The sequence below is a fragment of the Pteronotus mesoamericanus genome, unplaced genomic scaffold (genome assembly GCF_021234165.1).
Source record: "Pteronotus mesoamericanus isolate MK-2021 breed Mesoamerican mustached bat unplaced genomic scaffold, CSHL_Meso_final scaffold_54, whole genome shotgun sequence".
Classification (NCBI taxonomy): Eukaryota; Metazoa; Chordata; class Mammalia; order Chiroptera; family Mormoopidae; genus Pteronotus; species Pteronotus mesoamericanus.
The window spans coordinates 73006838-73021355 of record NW_026555321.1 but is presented as its reverse complement, the minus strand read 5'-3'; the positions used below and the strand labels follow the sequence as shown (position 1 = coordinate 73021355).

Below are 14518 nucleotides of genomic sequence, written 5' to 3'. Positions count from 1 at the left end.
ATGCAAACCCCTCATTCAACAGACCACAAGTGGAGAGAGGGGAGAACTGAACTCCTGGGTTCCTGTTGCCCATAGGGCCAGAATAATTAAAAGTCAACTGAACATTTCAGTGACAGTCATTCTTCACATGTGTCCTGTTATGCAAATCAGCTGAGGGTTCTTAAGCACGGAATCTCATTTGTCCTCGGAAAACTTTTTTTAATTGAGATATTATTGACGTATAACATTGTATTACTTTTCAGATTTCATACCTGTACATGTTGTCAAATAATCACCACAATAAGTTAACATCCATTACCACACATAGTTAACAATTTTTTTCTTGAGAATTTCTAAGGCCTACTCTCTTAGCAATTTTCAAATATATAACACAGTATTGTTAACTCTAGTGACCATGTTGTACATTATATCCCAAGGACTTATTTATTTTATACCTGAAAGTTTGTGCCCTTTGACCTCCTTCAACCATTTCAAACCCTCCCACCCCCTACCTCAGTCCAGCTCTTAAATACTATTGGCAAACTAGGTTGTTCCAAACTAAGGTAAAAAAGCTACAGTCATCTGGGTTTGATATAGAAACCACTGCTTAGATGAGAGAATGTTTGAACGTGTTGAAAATATGAACATTAAAGAGGTTTGCAATTGTTTTTCAGTGGGGAAGAAACAGTTTGTGTTCTTTATCCTAGTTATGGCCAAAGTCTTTTTCAGACACATTCCCAGCCATTCTTAGGCTCATCCTACCTTTCATATAATAGGATGCCTCACATGCAGGATCTGGTTTGATCCCTAACAACCTTGGAGAAGGCAAGTGTGAGGCACCTCGTTTTGAGGATGCAGTCACTGAGGCTTGAAGTGGGAGCTAGCTGGTCCTAGTGGTCAGTGATGGGGAGTATGTGTTTTAATTCCTTGTCCTGCATTCTTTCCACCACAAAATACCCATTATCTTTAAAGGAAATAAGACTGAGTTGATAAATTGAGGCAAGTCTTCTACTGCCTGACTTCCTGTCACAAACAGAAATCAATGCAACAAATTTTTGGTACCTCTTAATGTAAATGCTGGGGGCCCCATTCTTAACCCCACGTGATTGGGAATGTATGAGTCTAAGAGAAGAACTTCAACCGTTATCCAGACAATTAAAAAGGGAAGAAAAATTTCATCCGGAAATAATGTCTATTCCCAGTAACTAATTGCTTGGAACACACACAGTGCAATATTTTTCAAAGCCTTCCCATTTGAATTTCTTTTTTTTATATTTATAAATCATATTTATTCTATTACATTGTCTCAATTTTTACCCTTTTACCCCTCCCACCCATCCCACCCCCACCGCCTGCTCCCACAGTTAATTCCCACTCTGTTGTCCATGTCCATGGGTCATTCATACATGTTCTTTGTCTAGTCCCTTCCCCTTCTTTCCACCAGTGTCCTCTTTCCCCTTCCCCTCTGGTCACTTTCAGTCTGCTCCATGTTTCCGTGCCTGTGGTTTATTTTGTTCGTTAGCTCGTTTTGTTGAATAGAGTCCACTTATAGGTGAGATCATATGGTATTTGTCTTTCATCAACTGGCTTATTTCACTTAGCTTAATAGTCTCCAGTTCCATCCATGTTGTAGTAAAAGGTAGGAGTTCCACCTCTGTCTCTCTTTCTTTTATTCTTTCTTTCTTTCTTAAATGCAGATTGATTTTATTTATTTTTTAAATGTCAAAGTTAATTATAAAATATTTTTAAAAAATTAAAACCATTATAAAGTCTCAGCAATCAAACCATAATAACAGCAGCACAGGAATAATCAATTAGATCAATGAAATATAATGAGCATTCTAGAGACAAATGTATATATCTAATAATATAATATATGATTAAGTTGATATTTCAAATCAATGGGTAAAATAAGGCTTATTCAATGAATAAGGTGCGTGGACCACTATTACTTGAAATAAAACAAATATAGAGCCCTATTTCACACATTATACAACAAATATTCAGGTGAGTTAAAAATCAATATGTAGAATCTAAGGAATTATAGAAGAAAATAGAACTAATATTTTTCATGATCTGAAGTAAAATATTCAAATCCAGAAGTTATAAAGTAAATATTAACAATATGACTCTATTAAACATTTAAGACTATATAGTAATATACATGTAAAAAAAGTTAAAGGAAAGGAATAGAATAGGAAAGTATTTGCAACACATCTAAAACATGGTTAATAGGGTTTTTTTGTTTGTTTGTTTGTTTTTAGGGAAAAAAGTTCTACAAACCTTTAATCAATACATAGATAAAGAATACCAAAAAGTCATTTAAAGCTTTTTAAAAAATAATAGAAATAGGCAAGAAATATAGAAAAACAGGTTTAGTTTCAACAAATAGTAAAGGAACAATTAAAATAACATCATTGTCACCATCAGATTAACATGTATTAAAAATATTGGTAATATCACGTATTGGCAACTCTGAAAGGAAGTGTGTTCATAGACTTTTTCTTCATCTTCTTAAAGCAGTCCCTTTATCATCTCTTGCAATACTGGTTTGGTGGAGATGTATTCTTTTAGGCTTCTTTTGTCTGGGAAACTCCTCATTTCACCTTCCATTTTAATTGAGAGCTTTGCTGGGTAAAGCAGTCTTGGTCGCAGACCTTTGCTTTTCATTACTTGGACTATTTCTTGCCATTGCCTTCTGGCTTGCAGTGTTTCTGTTGAGAAGTCAGCTGCAAGCCATATTGGGGCTCCCTTATATGTTACTACCTCTTTCTCCCCTGCTTGCTTTAGGATTCTCTGTTTGTCTTTGATATTTACCATTTAATGATGATGTGTCTTAGAGTGGGCCTCATTGGGTTCCTCTTGAATGGGACCTTCTCTGCTTCCTGGGCTTGTGTGACTTTTTCTCTCCTCCCATCGGAAGTTTTCCATCATGACTTTTTCAAACAAGTTCTCTATCCCTTGCTCCTCTTCTTCTCCTTCTGGTATCCCTACTATACAGATATTATTACTTTTCAGGTTGTCTTGTATTTTCCTCAACACTTCTTCATTCTTTTTGAGTCTTTTTTCATTTCCTTGCTCTTTCTGGGAGCTCTTTTCTACCTTGTCCTCCAGCTCACCAATTCGATCCTCAGCCTCATCTAGGCTTCTTTTGATTCCTTCTACTGTGTTCTTCAATTCAGAAATTGTATTCTTCATTTCCTCTTGTCTCATTGATAGTTTCTATGTCCTTTTTCATGCTGATATAATTTGCAGTAAGTCTTCGTAGTTTCTCTTTAGCTTTCGGTAATTCTCTCTGAGCTCACTGAGCTCATTGAGCTTCCTTAGAACCATTGTTTGGAACTCAATATCTGATAGTTTATTTACCACTATTTCATTTAGTTCTCTTTGTGGGGATTCCTCCTTTCCCTTCAATTGGGGGGTATTTCTTTGTCTTCCCATTATTTGTGAGACTCTTTGTTTTTGCTCCTGCTTCTTAAATTGATCTGTCTTGACTTCCTGACTTTGTGGTGTGAACTTCTATGGTAGGAGACCGCTGTTTTTACTTTCTGGATCTGCCTCTGATGATGTCATACATTGTTCCTGTCTGGACTTAGTCAGTCTGTTTGAGACTTCCAGGAATCTACTGTTTGTGGTTGTCTCCTTCAGCTATTAATCTAGTCACTCTACACACAGCAGGTGGCCTTAGACAGCTCAGGGCAGGGCAGAGTCACTCCTGGGGGTAGGGTTATTGGGTCCTCTCCCGCTGCTGTCCTATGGTGGAGGAGTCCACACTGGGATCCTGCTGGCTACTCTATCATTTCTCTCCCCAAAGCCTCCGTCCCCAGTCTCTTCAGGGTCTCTAGCCCACTCTGCCCCCACATTTGCCAGAGATCAGGGTAAGTGGCTGCAAATAAAAATTTATTCATTGGCCCTTTAACACTTATTTGCATCTCCAGCTGCCCATTTCTGGCAGAGAGAAACCTTGCCGCTTTTCGCTGCTGGTTGTTTTCTCTGTACTTTTTGGGCTCTGGTGTTGTGGGCTAGAGGTCCCCACTTTTGGTTTAGACCCCAGTCTTCTCAGGGGGATCCAACTGGCCTTTTCAGTATCCTTCTGGTGCTGCCACCCATGGGCACCCCACCCACCTTCTCGAGTCTCTACCACACTCCTTACTGGTTAGATTGCACTAAAGCCGATTCTCCTTTCTCCGAGGTTACAAGGTTCCTCTCTTGCTGTTGTTCAATTGTTTGTTCCAGGTGATTTCTCCACTATTTAGTTGTATTTCCAGGTTGGTCCTGGGAGGAAGTTAGTGTCATTTCCACTTACTCCTCCACCATCTTGAAAATCCCCATTTGAATTTCTTAAGCAACGAAATTTTATTTTGGCAATTCAATCTTAGTGACAGGACTAGGTATAACTTGTCCTTGGTTTGGTTTGCAGACATGAGTGGAATTAGCAAGATGTTTTAGTTTGGAAAGAGGATCACCAAACGTTGGAGGTGAAGTAACCTTGGAGATGATCTAATCCAGATTGCCAATGGGGTTGACCAGCATCACACAGAGTTGCTTGGAATGTCTGCTTCATTTGCTATGTAAAAACACAAGTCTATGTGCTAGAACTAGAGAAACCACCAGCTCTATAGGCCAATTGTTGGAGGTAACAGTATTAAAAACCTAAGTCCTGCACAGTTATGATAAATGAAGAAATACCTAAATACCATAGGGCTTGCTATACTAAAGAAAATCTCCATGTTTGAAAGTGTATCCTGTAGGTTAGAGCAAAAATTCACATTTGTTATATTTATTGGGTTAAAAAACTACAATAAGACAGTAAACTTGTATTTGGCTTATTGCATCACATATCATCCTTGGTGTATATTGAAAAATCTGTCTAAGGAGTTGTCTTTCTGGAAGAACTACAAGTTTCCCAAGATATTTAAAATAAGCCATTTCTTTACATTGGGAGCAAATGGATTTTGACAGATTGAATGTGAACATGAGACAGAAAGTAATGCACTTCAATACCTTATGGTTCTTTGACATGAATGTGGGGTCCCTAAGGTCTGTAGTGTTTGGTTTATTTTTTTTTTCTTTAACAATTCTTTTTCTTCAAGAATGTACTCCAGTATATTTTCAGGTGTTGAAGGCATCCATATTTGTGAAGTTGCCATCAACTAGACCACAGACTGCATTAATAATACAATGCTTCATTATTTCCCAATATGAGCTACCAAAGTAAAATCACCTGCAATCTAGCTCTAATTGTGGAGTCAAGGGAATCTGAACGTCCACCTTGGACCGTCCACTTTGTTTGTTGTCCAAAAGGTTGAAAGGTAATAGATGGTTTCATTTGTATTTCTATTTTTCTTCTGTGATAAACATCAGTAAAATGAATCCAAAATGGGCAGGTGAACAGATAAGAAGGTATCGAAAATCTAGAAAACTGATTATCAGTACAAGAATGATGACAGTCATCCCAGTACTTAAAATACCCAAAGGCATATTAGCAACAATGTGACCTCCTAGAAAATAAAGAGGGATCTAGTCCTTTATGGTAAGAGCTTAGAGAATGGATGGGAGCTGATCAGTGCTTCCTACAGATGATCTCAGGGACAGAATATTGTAAATGTCACCTTGCCATTGGCTCCTGAGGGTAGAGATTCAAGGTGAGCATTCCGTTCTTGCCTTTAATAAACCTCCGAGCCCATTGTCTATGGGTTTACCTAAACCTTCACAGTCTCCTAAGATAGGTGAAGAGAATCTTTATTGTAATGTGTTGATCTGCATTTTTAAAGGAAACTCTGAAGTATGCTCAAGTAAATAGTACTTAGTTTTGTTTGAGAATAAAATATAAAAGAACTAATAATTAAATACTGTTCTTTAACTTAAGGAACCATAAATCTTTATTTAATATCTGCAACACATTCTGAAATATATTATGCCATGGTTTTACTTTATAGCAATTTAAAAAGAAAGTTAGGAGCTGGAAGAAAAAAATAAAGCTATAAAGAAGACATAAGAGGAGAAAAGGGGAAGGTAATAAGAATGGCCCAGAAGGAAAGATATTTAGAAGGATAGAGAAGAGGGAAAAGAAGAAAAGTTCAGAAGTCCTAATGTCAGTTAGAGATAAACTAATTTTTTTCACAGTCTGATGTTTACTGATCTGTGTAGCCTCAGGATGTTTAATCATTGTCTTTTGAAGTGTGTACTAGATGCTGAATCTTAAAGCAGTCACTGTCAGAGGTACAAATGATAACCGAGACCAGTGACACCTCCCAAGGTCTTTGGCAAAGGTCAGATAAAACCAGGCCAGACATGACTAGGTAAGGTTGGTGTCAGGCTTCCTTCTTCTCCAAGAATTGTGTGCTCTAGGTACATAATGTTTTCATTAAGCAAATAAGTGCTTCCTTCCACTGCCTTCCAACCTTAATCTCCATGCCATGCTTTATCAACTTGGAACACTGGGCTCCGCTGAAGAACTCCAGCTTGGGCTGTCTGAACCTTATATGGTTTTACAGATTTCCCACATATTTGTTCTTAGCCTTTATCTTTCAAAACCAAAGTTCTGTTCATTTCAGTCTATAGGAAGAACTTTCACAACAACCATGAAATAACTATGTTGGCTTCATTTGACAAATTTGGAAACTGAAATCCAGAGAGGTTAAATAACTTGCCCAAGGTTACACAGTAAACAATAAGGTCAGGCTCTGAGCTGGGAATGTCTGACTGTAAAATCCAGTCACTGGACCCTCATCTTCCATATCCTTGAACCTTCATTCTTCCTTCCACATATGGTTTCTGGCTCCCCTGCCTACAGTGTCAGCTCCACACCCAGATCACCATGGACAGTCTTCAAGCTCTTCTTCATGAAACCTTTCTGGACTGAATGAAGTTGGCTCATAATCTCCCTTCCCGACATGAGGCTCCCCAGAGCCCACGTATCCCAGGATGAAGGCTTTCCTGAATCAGTTTTCCCTTCAGTGCTAACCACATAAGTAGCATAAGTAGTATTTGTTCTGAGACAAACACTCTTGTCCCAAGTGCCATTATTATCTCTCTGTGTGTAGGTCAGCATTCGTGTTTTTAGTTGTAGAATAAAACTTCTTGGAAACATGAATCCCTCTAGCTTATGATGCATGTAATGCAATTCACTTAAGAAAACACAAACCAGGGGGTTAAGAGAGAAAAATTCCCATAACTTAGACAGGAGAGATGATTACTCCACCAAAACTATTCCAAGTGGTGGTTATTCCTAGAAATGTGCCTATGAACAATGGTCAAGGAAAGGAAAAATGGATTTTTTTTTTCAAATCATGTAGGCCCTAGAATTTAAATGTATATACTACATTAGGCTTCTGAGTGAAATGAACTCATAAAAAGTGAATGTATTGCTATTAGTTAGGGAATTATTGTAAAGTTACCTTCTTAGAATATCTTTGAGCAATCCACATCCATTAACAAATGATAAATCCATGTCTCCTAGCTGCCTAAGTAACCAAGAGGATTTGCTCACTTGGGCTTTCTTCTCTTTTCCAGATCTTGGCCATCGTGTCTATCCTGTTCATCGTACTCTCTACCATTGCTCTCTCTCTCAACACCCTACCAGAGCTTCAGGAAACAGATGAATTCGGACAAGCCAATGACAACCCCCAGCTGGCGCATGTGGAGGCAGTGTGCATTGCTTGGTTTACCATGGAGTACCTTTTACGCTTCCTATCCTCCCCAAATAAGTGGAAGTTCTTTAAAGGTCCACTCAATGTCATTGACTTGCTGGCCATCTTGCCATATTACGTCACCATTTTCCTCACGGAATCCAACAAGAGTGTACTGCAGTTCCAGAACGTGAGGCGTGTGGTTCAGATCTTCCGCATCATGCGGATTCTCAGGATCCTGAAACTTGCCAGGCACTCGACGGGCCTGCAGTCTCTGGGTTTCACCCTCAGACGGAGTTACAACGAGCTGGGCTTGTTGATATTGTTTCTGGCCATGGGGATAATGATATTTTCCAGCTTGGTATTTTTTGCTGAGAAGGATGAAGATGCTACAAAGTTCACCAGTATCCCAGCATCGTTTTGGTGGGCTACCATCACCATGACTACTGTAGGCTATGGTGACATCTACCCAAAAACGTTACTGGGGAAAATCGTGGGCGGCCTCTGCTGTATTGCAGGTGTCCTGGTGATTGCCCTTCCCATCCCAATCATTGTGAACAATTTTTCTGAGTTTTACAAGGAGCAGAAACGTCAAGAGAAGGCAATTAAAAGGAGAGAGGCTCTTGAACGAGCCAAAAGGAATGGAAGCATCGTCTCTATGAACTTAAAAGACGCCTTCGCTCGAAGTATGGAATTGATCGATGTGGCTGTGGAGAAGGCTGGAGAACCGGCCAAAACTAAGGACTCGGCAGACGATAATCACCTGTCTCCCAGCCGGTGGAAGTGGGCCAGGAAGGCTCTATCCGAAACCAGCTCCAACAAGTCTTATGAAAATAAGTACCAGGAGGTTAGTCAAAAAGACTCTCATGAGCAGCTGAACAACACTTCTGCCTCTAGCCCACAACATCTGAGTGCCCAGAAACTGGAGATGCTGTACAATGAGATCACCAAGACACAGCCTCACTCTCACCTCAACGCGAACAGCCAAGAACAGCCCGAGAGGCCATCTGTCTATGAAGAAGAGATCGAGATGGAGGAGGTGGTCTGCCCACAGGAGCAGCTGGCTGTTGCGCAGACCGAGGTCATCGTGGACATGAAAAGCACCTCCAGCATTGACAGTTTCACCAGCTGTGCCACCGACTTCACCGAGACCGAGAGATCACCTCTGCCACCGCCCTCTGCTTCTCACCTGCAGATGAAGTTCCCCCCGGACCTCACAGGGACAGAGGAGCACCAAAGAGCCCGGGGGCCCCCTTTCCTAACACTCACCAGAGAGAAAGGCCCTGCGGCCCGGGATGCCACCCTAGAATATGTCCCAGTCGATATAACTGGGAACCTCGATGCCAGCAGTTCCCAAAGTGGGCTCCATGGCCCTGTGCCGTCTGACAATGCCGCAGAGAGCCCGAAGAGCTCGCTGAAAGGCAGCCACTCACTGAAATCCAGGTCGCTCAAAGTGAATTTTAAGGAAAACAGAGGCGGTGCCCCACAGACCCCACCCAGCACAGCCAGGCCGCTGCCCGTCATGGCAGCTGACTTTCCCATCACCACCCCTCAGCTCATCAGTACCATCCTGTTAGAAGAAAACCCCTCACAGAGAGATAGACCCTTGCTAAGCACTGAGGTCTCAGCACATTGTCAGGGTCCTTCCAGAGGGGCTGTCCCTCGGTTTCCTAAGCAGAAACTCTTTCCTTTCTCATCAAGAGAGAGGAGGAGCTTCACAGAAGTGGATACTGGGGAAGACAATGACTTCTTAGAGCTCCAAGGAACTAGGCAGGACATACAGGCCGACTCCAGCCCCAACTGCTTTGCAGAAAAGCCTAGTGATGGGAGAGACCCTTTAAGAGAAGAGGCCTGTGCGGGCTCTTCTTCTCCCCAGAACACAAGTCACAACTGTAGGCAAGACATTTACCATTCTGTGGCTGAAGTTAAAAAGGACAATAGTCAAGAAGGGTGCAAGATGGAAAACCACTTGTTTGCCCCAGAAATTCATTCCAACCCTGGAGATACAGGTTATTGTCCCACACGTGAAACCAGCATGTGACCAGTTACAAAAGCAATAAAATTAAAAAAAAAAAAAAACTTGTTTCTTAAAAATGCAGTTAATAATGCCTGTGAACTAAAACATGGGAAGCTCCCCTTCCAAAAATAAGTGCATAAAATGTTATTTTTGCATGGCATGAGCAGTTTAGTTTAAGTACTGTTTAAACAAAGAGTCAAGACTGCATTTTGTAACAAACAAACAAAAATGACTGAGGAACAGTGACCAAATAAAGAGGCTCTGTTAGGAACCAATATTCTGCAATGTCTGACATTTGTGATCCTTTCATTTCAAATTGTAGACAAATTTTCCACTTACCACTTTTCTGTTACAATGAAATTTAGAATTTGCACATGAAAGGATGAAATGTCATTGCATGCATTCATAATTATGAGGAGCAAGGTGCTCTGAGCTTGCAAAATGCCTAACTTTGTCAATATTGGGGCCTGGGATGCAAAAGTGTCAAGAACCTATGGAAAGAAGTTTCTGAGACACAGGTACTTCCTTCATAGCTACTGCCTGGAGGAGCTGTACAGACTTCTTGTTGCAAATTTGCAACCTCTTCTTAAACCATCTTCCATATCTTGCTTTGGGTTATTAAGCTCTTCTAAGTACATTTGTTGAAAGGAATATAGTATTTTTATTTCCTTATGATATAATTCCCAGAGCACATTTTTCTTTTCTGCTCCTGCTTTTGTGCTTTTATTTATAAATCATGAACATAAGAAAGATTTAATGACCAGATATCAAACTTTTGGAATTTAAGCTTGAAATTTTGCCAACCAGTTGTATATCATGCCATTGTGTATTACCAAAATGCATCTTTTTAAAAACCTGAAAATATGGAAAAGGTCCTATCATACAGCTAAACTTCTTTTTTAATGGCACCCCACATTTGGAGCTAAGTTTGGGGTTCTTTTCTAAAAAATTGTATATTGGCCATCTAAAGATAACTGTATGTTCCACTTGAACCCAACATAATCCTTTCTATCTAAAGATCTAAAGATAAAATGTAGATATGCCACATGGGAATTCCAAAAAGTGACTATTAGCAAACTAAAAGCAGAGCTATTTAAATGAGAGTGCCACCTCCCACCCTTCATAGGTAGAGTTAGGTTTGGAAAAGAATTACCATAAAAAACACCCTGACCTGTGAATGGGCCACCTAGTATTTCCCAATGCGGGGAGGGCACACTGCCACTTTGGAAGGGTCACAAATGCCAGCAGCACCCACCAGTAATTACAGGAACTGGAACACCCCTCCACGTTTCCGTCTCCAAGGGAGATCAGCATTACCCTTGTGGAAACCTCTTCTAGAATTTTCTACTGAGAACAGCGGAATCCAGAGGAGGAAGGCCCTTGTTGGTGGTTGCCTTGCTGGCTAAGTTTGGCTAGGACCCAAGTTGTTTGAATCCACTTCACAGGAAACCAAAGCTCAGGCTCCAGATATGCAACTGCCAGAAGTGTGCTTCAAAAACCCCCTCTTGGTCTCAGTTTTGCCCCAGTAAAAACTAAGACAATTAAAAAATTACTCCCAAGCTCCTTTAAACCTTCAAATTAATATAATTCGTTGGTTTCTCAGGAACGCCCAAGTTCTGCCTCAGCATAATGCATTTTGTGTGTGTGCACACGCACACACAAGGAAATGGGAAAATTCTGGGCCAAATTTAAAGCACAACTTTTTGTTTAAAGAAAGAAAATATTCTAAATTTTATTCTATTTTTTTAATTTAAAAAGCACTGGAAAAAGACAACCCAAATATATAGAATCTAACTTAAGGAATAACATTTCTTTATTAACAGAATCTGGTCATTATATCTCAGATAAGAAAACAAGTCTTGATCCTACTTGAAATCCAAGCAGCTCTACTGCTAAGAAGGATTTTAAACATTTTTTTTTTTTAGTGTGCTTAGAATTTCCTAATGACTTTCATGTTTGTTTCAAAACATAACCTTTAAGAATTTATCATCCTTAATCATTGATATTTACATCACTCATACTTATTTCAGAGTCTAAAACTAAATGTTGGTCAGTTTTTTTAAATCTAAAGTGTTTGAATTATATATATATATATGAATTATATATATATATGTATATATATATATATATAGTTTTTCAAGTCAAACAGGTATATCTGCTGTTAGAGGAATAGCAAATAAGTTATGCAAGTCATTTTTATATCAAATCTCTAGAAGCAATTATTTTCTAATGTCTCCATTTTGTTGAATCACAAATTTTTAAAATGTGTCTGTACAAGTGGATGTGTCTTACTGCCCTCACAATTCACTAAGGTCTACCTTTCATGGTCCATTAGGCCTTCCCCTGAGAACCCTGCTCCAGAATGCTTCATATTAGAAATCTTCCCTACATTAGGAATCCTAGGCATTCCCCTCTGGAAGCATTTTCTTGCTAAAAACTTTTTCCCCTTTAATATTTTTGAAGTTTTAAATAATTGTCAAGAACATCCTGTGGAAAGCCTAGCCTTTGATTCTTAGCCCCTCCAAGCCAAAGGTCTTCAGCTAGGGAAAAAATAAAATGCTCCTCTCAAAACACTTTGACTTTGGTGTTTTACAGGGAGGCAGCTCGGGAACTGAGGGCTCCCAGAATGAACTTGGGCAGCGCTTCCTAAACCTTGTCAACGAACTCACCTGACACAGATGAACGTGAATGCCTGGGACAGTCTGGGAATGTACCAAGCACAGAGTTCTTTTAAAATCTTATGTTTTACATTAAAAATTTATGGAAATGCTGCATTTCACTCTATAGCATATGTTTCAATATAAAACAAACCATGTCTTATATTACTTATCCACTAGTAAAATTGATTGATACTCCTAACTTCCAATACCTCTTTTGTTCCCTTTGGAAAACGTATCCCTAGTTTGAGAAACACTGCCTAGGTGTGGGGAACATAGATGGGTTCCCTGAGGGGCTGAAGGTTTCTGCTGCTGGAAAAGTGCGCTCGTCAGTACTTATGTCAGTGATCAGGGACAAATGCCAAGTAGAGACCATTTGAATGAACTCAAAATAATAATCTTTGATTCTTCGGGCTGTTTTGACAACCAGTGCAAATTGCCACAAGAATGTTTTAGCTCAAAGACTGAGATCAACCTTAAAAGGATAGAAATGGGTGCACAAATAAATGTAATTGGTTAGATCACAAATACAAGAGTGACAAACTAAGTACATCCCTGGACTTGACCTAGTAAGTCTATAAACATTTTCACTAGAAATGTCTCCACTCTGGCACAACTAACTGCTTTGAAACAAGCATTAAGATAACCACTATCCTGATGTCACTAGGTATGGTAACAAGAAGAATAAGGTTCAAGTGTCTGTTCCATTAATTTCTTGTCAAAACAGTCTCACATGTAGACACAGGCTGAGGAAAGGCATCAATGCAACTATTATCTCTTAGAATTTGTATAGCAAAAAAAGCCTTATGTATGTAAAGTACTTTATAGTTTCTTGTTGCTCTTAGTCCTCATAACAACCTCCTGAAATACATATAATATTATTTATCATGGAAGGGCCAGAGAAGTTATATATCTTGCTCAAGTTCACACAGGTCACTGGGAAATCATAGAGCCTAGCCTCATTCACATCGTCTGGCTTCAAGTTAGACATTCCACTATACCACAGTATGTTTGATTAGGTTTTCTTTTGGCGGGGGAGGGTGGCTGGGGTCTATTAATACCTGAAATTATATAAGTAAAACTAGGGGTACATTTAGAGTCAAACAGTTCGTTTAAAGCAACAATGAATCAGACCAAATGGTAATGACCAAAGATAAATGCATCTTTAGCTCATGTTTGCCACTTTAGAATTTTGGTCATAAGATACTCGTTCCTGTTAAAGAAGAGAATTCATAGCTCATGATGTACCATGACATGCACACTAAGCAGAAGACTAAATGAAGCCACTTGATTTTCTGAAACAAAAAAAAAAGTAGACTTTAGAACTACTTCTAGTCAAATTTCAAAAATAATCAAATTTGTCATTTCACTGTTCATTCATTCAGCAAATATTAAGTAAACACCCCCCTATTATTAAACACTAGGTGAGTACCCCTATGTTCTACAGAAGGCACTATGCTTGGTGTTAGGGTACAACCCCAGCCTCATGGAGCTTCCTGCCTGTCCCATTTAAAATCAGCCTAAGGATCATTTCAGTTACTGGAAAATGTCTCTTCTCTGTATGGGAAAAAAAATCACTCGATTATCAAACCAAGAAAGTGCACGACAGGAATAAATGAGATGCTTTTCCAACAAACTTTTCCTAAGAAAATTATAGGTGATATAAATGAAGTCTGATCCATAATTATTTTTGAATCACAGTTTTGATTTACACTTGAGATGAAGTGTTGGTCTGGTTGAATGAGGTTGTATATTGTCTTTTCTTATTCTGATAAATTGAAAAGTAATTTTTGAATTCAATATGTTGCTTGTCAAATAGCTAGTAATAATCTATAATAACTAGGATGAAATTTAATACCAGTGAAAATCTATAGCAAACTTTATATTTTAATAGTGTATTGATGGTTATGTAGTTAAAAACAAAGCATTTTAATGGTTGCTCTTACTTCCTATTGACTGTAGGCAACATTTTAGCAGTGTACCAGTATTTTCTATTAGTCCCCTGAATTTTAAATGGAAAATGTTTAAAATTCAGTATCTAAAAATAATTTAGCTTGAGTCAAGGGATTTATTCACCAGGTCCATGTGAATTTGAAAATATATTGGGTATTTTTCCACTGCCACCATCCTCACCAAGGAAAGAAGGAAGGAAAGAAGAAAGGAAGGAATGCCTAAATTTAAAAATTTAAACATTCAAAGGCCCATCCCTAATAAGAAAGAGGAAAGGTCCCAAC

The 14518-nt window shown here is 39.1% G+C and overlaps 1 protein-coding gene across 1 annotated transcript in view; it reads left to right on the top strand.

Moving 5' to 3' along the window:
* Nucleotides 1-9651, top strand: part of KCNB2 (potassium voltage-gated channel subfamily B member 2) — a 356918-nt gene extending 347267 nt beyond the window's left edge. Inside the window, exon 2 of the mRNA XM_054595859.1 lies at nt 7495-9651. Coding sequence (XP_054451834.1) covers nt 7495-9651 — 2157 coding nt within the window. The remainder of the gene's footprint in view (nt 1-7494) is intronic.
* Nucleotides 9652-14518: the final 4867 nt, after the last annotated feature.